Source organism: Littorina saxatilis, unplaced genomic scaffold (genome assembly GCF_037325665.1).
Source record: "Littorina saxatilis isolate snail1 unplaced genomic scaffold, US_GU_Lsax_2.0 scaffold_1448, whole genome shotgun sequence".
Taxonomy (NCBI): Eukaryota; Metazoa; Mollusca; class Gastropoda; order Littorinimorpha; family Littorinidae; genus Littorina; species Littorina saxatilis.
In genome coordinates, this window is record NW_027125707.1 from 18,945 (window position 1) to 28,468 (window position 9,524).

The 9,524-nt window shown below is 43.2% G+C and overlaps 1 protein-coding gene across 1 annotated transcript; it reads right to left on the reverse strand.

Annotated features, from left to right (window-relative positions):
• Positions 1-217: 217 nt before the first annotated feature.
• LOC138954198 (uncharacterized) lies at positions 218-4,339 on the reverse strand. The gene is made up of 3 exons (XM_070326100.1): positions 4,279-4,339; positions 2,505-2,726; positions 218-1,192 (listed from the first exon to the last, which is right to left on the reverse strand). Exons 2-3 carry the CDS (start codon positions 2,699-2,701, stop codon positions 1,024-1,026), a joined length of 366 nt encoding a protein of 121 aa, XP_070182201.1. The 5' UTR covers positions 2,702-2,726; positions 4,279-4,339; the 3' UTR covers positions 218-1,023.
• Between the last annotated feature and the right edge of the window lie 5,185 nt (positions 4,340-9,524).

The window sequence follows — 9,524 nt, forward strand, 5'->3', positions numbered from 1 at the left end:
CCCAACGGCTAACGATGAGAACAAAAGGACACTCCATAACAAGCCCTGCTGTACTTGCCGCTGTCACGAAAAATCGGCACCCATTGAGACCGACGGCACACCGCCAGTCATGAAAATATTTGCCTGTGCACAGACAGTGAACCCACAGCAATGTGAAAGGTGTACGTACACACACACACACATACACACATACACACACACACACACACACACACACACACACACACACATGCGCGCTAAATATAGAATTTCATGTTTTTATTGTTTGTTTGTTTGCTTAACGCCCAGTCCACCACGAAGGGTGATATCAGGGCGGTGCTGCTTTGACATTTTAACGTGCGCCACACACAAGACAGAAGTCGCAGCACAGGCTTCATGTCTCACCCAGTCACATTATTCTGACACCGGACCAACCAGTCCTAGCACTAACCCCATAATGCCAGACGCCAGGCGGAGCAGCCACTAGATTGCCAATTTTAAAGTCTTAGGTATGACCCGGCCCGGGTTTGAACCCACGACCTCCCGATCACGGGGCGGACGCCTTACCACTAGGCCAACCGTGCCAGTTTTAGTGGAACTCCCACTCTATGTCCTAAAAAAGATATGTAACAAAATCGAATCTTAGAAATTCGAAAAATATATAATAGTGAGGGTAAATTTCTAAAAGTTTAACTTTAAGCAGTTCATTTAAACAAGAAAGGTAGTGAACGTGAGAATACATTTACAAGGGATGTTCTACTGTAACACAAGAGAGGGGGTATATTTAATGTACCCGTTATACATTCATACCGATGCATATCACCACAAACAGTTATTTCTTGAGTCAAATTCATCGATTTAATTTGTATTTCTATTTGCGGGGCACAGGCTATGCTGACCGGCTCACGGAGTATCTGATGCGGGAGTACACTAACAGCCCCAGGAACCTGGAACTAAGTTTGTGGGATCATGTGGACCATGTACCAGACCACCTGGCATCCCAGTACCATCGTCCCACCATGCAGGAAGCTGTTCAACACAGGGTCACACGATTCCCTCCAGCTGGGGGAGTTTGAACCCCACTCTTCCTCCGTCTGGGAAAGTGTCCCTGATCGTTTTCACGGCACAAGCTGGTAGAGGCACCCTGATGCTTTTGCCGAGAAACCCCCAACACCATCGCACCAGCTGCCTGTAGGCGACATATCTGTATTTCCTGCGAAAGCAAGAAAGAAACAAGTGGTGTAAAGCAATCCCAGAATAACATTGAACGCACTGCATTTTTGTCACAAATATACATATATATAGGCAAATATTTAAAATCTATATATATCAATAACCCGTAGCAAGAAAATAGATTACAATTTCATACGAAAATCGTATAGAAAGCGTGTGGAGCGATTCCTTGAAAATGATTGCTGAGATCTTCATGAAACTTTGCATCTAAAACCTTCCAGAAGATGTCTTCCTTTTTTTCGATAAATGTCAGGCGGAAACCTCCTTTTCTTCATCCATAAATATAAAGATATGACATGTTCACTTTAGAAATTTGTGTTGGAATCCGTTATGTAGGTATACTGTATGCAGGCAGTTATCGGACTATGACCAATGTCCGCCAAGTTCTATTACTGTAGGCTTTCACCAACGATCGTCAGCTACACACCCATTCTAAGCAATGAGGTACATTTGCGATGTCAAAACTTAAGAAAAATGAACAAGCTCTAATCATACTGATAATTATGTGGATAGGGTGGATTAATGTATTCGTTAATTATTTATCAGGCAGGGGCGGACGAGGGGGGGGGGTGCACAGGGTGCAGGTGCACCCCCCCTCCAGCAAAAAAACAAAACAAAAAATTTGGAAAGCTGATTCTATGACCATATTTTCTAAGTTCAAATGGCACCAGATGGCACCATTTTTCTTCTTTGGGCCAACAATTTTTCCGGGGGGGGGGGGGGGCATGCCCCCGGACCCCCCTAGCAAATTCGGGCGCTTCGCGCCCATCACATTCACTTTCGATTCAAAGTGCACCCCCCCTAACAAAGCAACTGATCCGCCCCTGTCAGGGGAGGTACATTTTTGTTCGACATTTTTTAAATCGGAGTACACCTGTCGTGGGGGGTAACTTTCTCGTGTATGAGTAGAGTAACATATTCGTACGAATTTTTGACTCCGGAGTAAAAATCTCGTAGTATTAATATCGTGCTACACCGGCAAGTAAAAAGTGTACATACTGAAGAATCCCACATCAATTAAATTGTATCTTGAAAAGTTTGTGGGTGGGTGTTCAGTCTTACAATAGGTTTTGTATTTATTTCACACAAATGTTATTGTTTCCCAGTTGCTGTTATTTTCCACTGTTAATGTTTATAATGAAGATTTAATTAGATTCGATGTATTTGTGTCTAGTTTACGTATCCGATCTGTTTATTTGTGTAATACAATGTACTATTTCACTCTCTTGTCAGTGTAAGAATATGCAAATATATCCGAATGATAATCTTCTGATTTGTGTTGTGTTACATACTCATGCAGATCGAAGTTTAGACGCCCGTAGTCCTGCTTGTACGAATAGTATGCGGTCTCCAGGCAGTAGATGTCCAGGCACACGGTACGAAAGCCAGGATGTGCTGTGATGCAGCCTACCTGCTCTTCCAGGCCTTCTACCTTCTGTTTGATTTGTCTGACGTCGTGGCAACACACACACTCAACAGAAGTTGGCATCCGGCAGCAATGTCCGCACTGACACCTGAAACAGTAGATCACACTGTAATCATAACAGCATGCCCCGTTCACATAGGAGACACTCACAAAAACCGGGTGATTCTTATGTATGCACAAAACTTACTATGATTTACAGAAACACCACGAACAGTACCATTAGTCGCGGTTTCACAATACATGCAGTGTTAGTAGCCTACCCTTCGAGTGAATTTAACAGGGTCGCTTTTTAACACTGACCACACATCGTGACTGACCTGGCCACTGTGAAACAGAAACAATGTCCTGTCTCCTCTAGGTGTTTGAAAATACACCTGCACTGTTTTTTGAACAGTGTCCCATGTTGCGAAACAAAACAAACCAAACATCAATCAAAAGAAGGGTTCAACTGCTGTGTATGCATTTTTGGATATTTCTGAGAAAGCTTCTTTTGTTACTCCATCACATGATAAACGATCACATTCACAGAATTCGATTTCAGCCTTCTGTTGGAGCCTGGGGAACATAGCCACTACACAATGGTCGCCTCATCACGGGTATCGCGCGTGCGCACACACACACACACACACACACACACACACACACACACACACACACACACACACACACACACACACAGATATAAATTAATCTTTGTTCATCACTGGATTATTTATTTTCAGATCTACGATAGATCTTCCTAGTTTTTCTGTTGAAATCTGGCACACACCATTATGCCCCCCCCCCCCCCCCACACACACACATCCTATTCAACAGAACGAAGATTGTTTTGAAGAGTTCTTCAAAAACATACCGCTTCACTCAATATTAAATTCTGCACTGATTTATAAAAAAAACAAACACGCTTTGTCTGCATCATTCACAACAATCCTTGGTATCGCCCAGAATTGCCTTTTGTTCATTTTCAATGCCTACTCGAAATGTCCTTCTACCTTTGAAAAAACTATTTCCCAACCTCCCTACTGACCAAACATCTCTGGCACGATTTCCTTCCTAAAATAAATACACAAAATCACCACTTTTAGACCATAACTCATGTCCGTCCGTCGTTTTACAAATCATATCATGGCAGATCTAAAATACATAAAAAGGTTGCAGTAGGGGCATAGGCACATGTAATGCAATATTCCTGAGATAGATCTCTGAATATTGAAATCACCGACGCCATTTTAGAAAGCTCCCTTTTACTGTTTTGTGGTGCCATGCATTACCTAAAACGAAACACTGTGTCTTACTGTCACGAATGAAACTATCATCAACATCAATGTCATTCCGTACGACTTACTATCAATATGTTTTGTTGTGTAAACGGAAAAAACCCGTGATTGGAATTCCCAGAGGCAGAGGGGAAAGAGAATGATCGTCAAGTGTAGGCAACACTGCAGATACATTTATTCTGAACTGTACAGTCCCAAGTAAAATATCCAAGTGGTAAAAAAACAAGACGCTTGAAAAGCTCAGCTTAGCATAATCCTGTCATGCTAACATACCAACAGAAGCACAACAACTGATGAGTGGAAAACGCACATGACTTTTGATCTAGCATGCAGAAGATAACGACAACAATAGTAATCACATACCAGTCAGTGTTGCCGATTCTGTGGGCTCTGTTAGGAGCAGCGTCTTGTGGCCTTCTTTCCTCGTCTTAAGTTCCGTGGTTCAAACTGGTAAGGAAGAACGATAGCCTGGCTCAAACGTGGTCCGTCGTACTCCTCCTCTTCCTCGCTGCTGAGTGGCCATACTTGTTCGAGCAGTGTGTGACGTAGTAAAAACACGTGTGCAAAAGGTCATGAGCCAAGACTGCGCGCGCGGTGGAACAATTCGGAACAGCAAAAAAAGGTTTCAAAGTATACTTTTGGGGCTTCTGTGTTCATTTTTACACATACAATTGTGGTTAATGAATTAATAGTGTCAACGTATCAAAAGTGACCCTAAACCTTGGACTTTTCCTTTAAGATCAAGCGAAACTGAAACGGAAAAAAATCTCCCAATTTTGCGGCCTTGAACACAGGAGCTTGTATCCAATCATCAGTCGATAATTATTTACTCCTGCATGCTTATTATTTACTGCTGCATGCTTACCCTTACTACTACTATTTATCAGTAAATAAATAATAATAAGTAGTAAATGATAGTAGTAGACTGTATGGAATAAGGAGTAAATAAATGGAATAAGGAGTAAATAATTATCGACCGGTGGTTGGATACAAGCTCCTGTGGCCTTGACAGAGGTTTTTTTCTCCATATGTGACCCTCCACCACGGAATGAGTCGCATGTCACCTTTGCATGATTTTTATATTTTTACATTTTGTAAAAGAGATTTTGAAACTCTATCCAGTGGTGAAAACCGTTTTTAGAAAAGAGCGAAAACTTTTTGAGTTATAAGCCTGTGTCTAAGGTGGATCCTCACACTGATACCTTACACCCCCGGACGTATATAAGGCCAAACAAAAAATGGGTGTGGTTACGGTAACCCGACCTACCCTATTTTTAGGGACCGACCCTATAACTTTTTATTACATTTGTCAAAACAAAACAAAAACGAGTGCAGAAAACGCAATGAAAGCGAAAGCGCTCCGAGTCGCACACTTATTTCCCTGTCAAGTAGATAATTTGTACACATTAGAAAAAAAAGTAACAAAAAAAAAGTGATTGCCTACCTTCCTACCCTATTTTTTTTTGGCTATGTTACCTTAACCACACCTTCTTTTTGTTTTGCCTAAGGCTTAGCGCAGAACCCTGCGAGGTGACATCCGACTCATTCCGTGGTGGAGGGTCACATATGACGTCAAAAGAGAAGTGACGCACAAATGTAAACGTCATCAGATTATTTGGCCCGATTATTTTACCCCAAAGAGAAGGATGAAGAAATCTTTAGCAAATAAAACTTGGAAAATAGTTCCCGCCAAAAAAGTCGCTGAACCAATCAAATTGCCAACGGAAACCACTTTGACAGAGTGAGACCCGTGGGTGATGACAGATGTAGAATTGACCTCATGTTGTACAGTAATGCATAAGTTATAAGCGATATTTGAGTAGATCTAGTGCCAATTTTAGGCCAAAATAAAAGACAAAAGACATTGTTGAAGATTTGAGATATTTGGAAGCTCTCTCTCTCTCTCTCTCTTTCGTTCCCCCACTCTCTCTTCTCTCATGGTCTCTGTTTCTGTCTGTCTGTCTCTCTCTCTCTCTCTCTCTCTTCTATCATGTCTCTTTCTCTCTCTCAGCCTCCAATCTCTCTCTCTCTCTTCTATCATGTCTCTTTCTCTCTCTCAGCCTCCTCTCTCTCAGCCTCCTCTCTCTCAGCCTCCAATTTCTCTCTCTCAGCCTCCAATCAGACCAAACTACTGGACCGATCTTTATGAAATTTGACATGAGAGTTCCTGGGAATGATATCCCCGGACGGTTTTTTTCTTTTTTTCGATAAATACTTTTGATGACGTCATATCCGGCTTTTTGTAAAAGTTGAGGCGGCACTGTCACACCCTCATTTTTCAATCAAATTGATTGAAATTTTTGTAAAGCAATCTTCGACAAAGGTCGGACTTCGGTATTGCATTTCAGCTTGGTGGCTTAAAAATTAATTAATGACTTTGGTCATTAAAAATCTGAAAATTGTAATACATTTTTTTTTATATAAAACGATCCAAATTTACGTTCATCTTATTCTACATCATTTTCTGATTCCAAAAACATATAAATATGTTATATTTGGATTAAAAACAAGCTCTGAAAATTAAAAATATAAAAATTATGATCAAAATTAAATTTCCGAAATCGATTTAAAAACAATTTCATCTTATTCCTTGTCGGTTCCTGATTCCAAAAACATATAGATATGATATGTTTGGATTAGAAACACGCTCAGAAAGTTAAAACGAAGAGAGGCACAGAAAAGCGTGCTATGCAGCACAGCGAAACCACTACCGCGCTCAACAGGCTCGTCAGTTTCACTCCGTTATGCACAAGCGGCGGACTACGGTCATTGTGAAAAAATGCAGTGCGTTCAGTTTCATTCTGTGAGTTCCACAGCTTGACTAAATGTACTAATTTCGCCTTACGCGACTTGTTAACTCTATGTCTCTCTCTCTCTGTCTCCTCTCTTTATCTCTGTCTGTCATGATCAGTTTGTCTGTGTCTCTCCTCTCTTTCTATCTCTGTCTGTCTGTCTTACCTCACCTCCTCTCTCTCTCTCTCTCTCTCTCTCTCTAATGCAGCTGATGGTCTCTGTGTCAGTGTCAGTATGTATGTCAGTGTGTGTCTCTCTCTGGATCTGCCCATTATCACGTCATTGACTTTCAATTGGCGGGAAGTCTTTTATGGGGCCTCAAACTAAACTCTGATCTCCTCGGATAAGATCAATTTTTTTCTACTGAAATTGATCTTATCGGAGGATCGGTTAACGTGTCCCTCAGATAAGATCATGAATTTTTTTGGTCCCAAGGGGGGTCACCTTATCCGAGGAGTACTGTATTGCGCGCGCGTATCTCCAGACTCGGACTCAAGGCGCAGGGATCTGTTTGTGTTGTGCAAGTGTGAGAAGCGGCCTTTACGCATTTTCGGCAAAACGTTGCCGATTTCGTGAAATGAGCAGAAAAGGACAGAAATGTTGACAATTCCGCGAATATGCCAATTCCGTGAGTTCGGCACGACTTATCCATTTTTCAGCTCTTCTGAACGAACGAACGCTCAACGGGACCTCACACAGAGCTGGTGCTACAAATCGAAATAGTCTTTATCTTGGTTTAGCAGTAAAAGCGACTTCATCACAAAAGACCAAGGGAGACAACCGCAGGTCTATTGACCAGGCGCATACCGGACCGACAGACACCTCAGACAATGGAACCGGACTTGATGAAAACCCGGGGGGGGGGGGGGGGGAGGGGGGGGGGGATGACAATCAATATGGGGTGAGTGGGTGAAGGCTGCGCGTGGTGGGGACAGGGGGTCGTTGAAGGGTCAAAGCTTTGCTGAATGGGTCCAGTGGGGGTGATGGCTGCTCGGCCCGTGGCTCAGCATCATCGTCTCTTGGTGATTGAAACGAGAAGGGAATTTATCCTTGCTCATGAAGTGGATTTGTTTGTGTTTTTTCACGAAAGTTTATAATTATTTTCAAATCAGGTTATTTTCAAGGTCACGGTTATAAATTATTAATAGGCACCCATTTAATGCGTCAAAAGAAATGATGCTTTTATCACAAAAAATAATAACATTCCGCGCGCGCTAGCGCTCACACCATGGCGCACACACACACACACACACTGGGCACACACCATGGCACTCACACACACACACACACACATACACCGTGGAATGCACACAGACACACACGATTTATTTTTTCGCTGACTTTTCAGAATATTTGGGCTTTACCCGAACATGTCAGGAGAGAGTTGTGTGTGTGTGTGGGGGGGGGGAGGTTCTTGCTTTGGTTTAGGTATATCTTTTTCGCAAAAAAAAGTTCACACACACACACACACACACACACGCGCGGAAGAGAAGGTAGTAGACTTTGCAATGCAAACTGTGTGCCGTACACATATTCAGCGGTGCTGCATGAAACTTCTTCATCAGCAGCCTCTCTTCATCCCTTGACGGGTTGCACGCAGAATGCCTACAGGACCAATACGCTCACCGACCAAAACCCAACAGTCCAACCTCACACAAACGCGGCATAAGCCCATTCCCGTGTAGAGGCAAGAGTTGGTGAGCCGTGTCACGATGAGGACTGGACACAGAAAGCCACGACAATGACCGGACATCAAGGGGCTCAGACAGACATGGGGGGATGAGTGCTTGTTGAACCTGGGACTTTACTGGTCGGGGGCTCTGCATCCTGGCGATAGCCGTGGAGCGATGAGTATCAGAATGGGGGGGGGGGGGGGGGCTCTGGTGTTATTCTGTCGGTGTTGTCGGCCGCAGCTTTGTGGAGAGACAGTGTGACTCTGTTTTGTCCGACCCTGAGTTTAATCAATCAATCAATCAATCAATCAATGAGGCTTATATCGCGCATATTCCGCGGGTACAGTTCTAGGCGCTCTGCAGTGATGCCGTGTGAGATGAAATTTTATACGGCCAGTAGATTGCAGCCATGTCGGCGCATATTTACCTTTCACGGCCTTATTCCAAGTCACACGAGTATGGTAGACAATTATTAACTGTGCCTAAGCAATTTTGCCAGGAAAGACCCTTTTGTCAATCGTGGGATCTTTAACGTGCACACCCAATGTAGTATACACGGGGGGTGGTTCGGACACCGAAGAGAGTCTGCACACAAAGTTGACTCTGTGAAATAAATTTCCGCCGAACCTGGGATCGAACTCGCGCTGACAGCGGCCAACTGAATACAAATCCAGCGCGCTACCAACTGAGCTATATCCCCGCCCCCAGAGTTTACAACTCTGCTTGGCAATGGCTTTGTTCGGAGACTACGTGTCAAAAGTGTCTGTTTCTACTTTGTCCGACCCTGACTTTTCAACTCAGCACTGTATCAAGTTACACCGTGGTGCCTGCGAGGAACTGAGGTCCCTCCGATGACACCTTCCAACAATTGTTGTTCATTTGTTATATATAATTTGACCAATACCGGTATACCTATCATGAAAGGGCTGGCCTCATACATTTTAGGGGGGGGAGGGGGGGTAGTCAGTGTCGCAACATCCACAGTGGGGACTTAGTTGCAAGACCCTCCTGCCGTATTGCAAAAAAAGTTATAATCTCAGTTTAAGTTTGTTTTAGTTTTTGTTCTTAGGGTATTTTTTCTTATCAGTCTTTGCCCAATCAGTCTAAATTTGGCATTTGACCACAACGCGATCAGATGAGTGA

Excerpts from the sequence above, each read along its gene's own strand:
- LOC138954198 (XM_070326100.1), bottom strand. The coding sequence starts at position 2,701 with ATGCCAACTTCTGTTGAGTGTGTGTGTTGCCACGACGTCAGACAAATC. Across the intron at positions 1,193-2,504 it reads CTAAACTTCGATCTGCATGA|GAAATACAGATATGTCGCCT; the intron begins GTATGTAACACA and ends TTGCTTTCGCAG.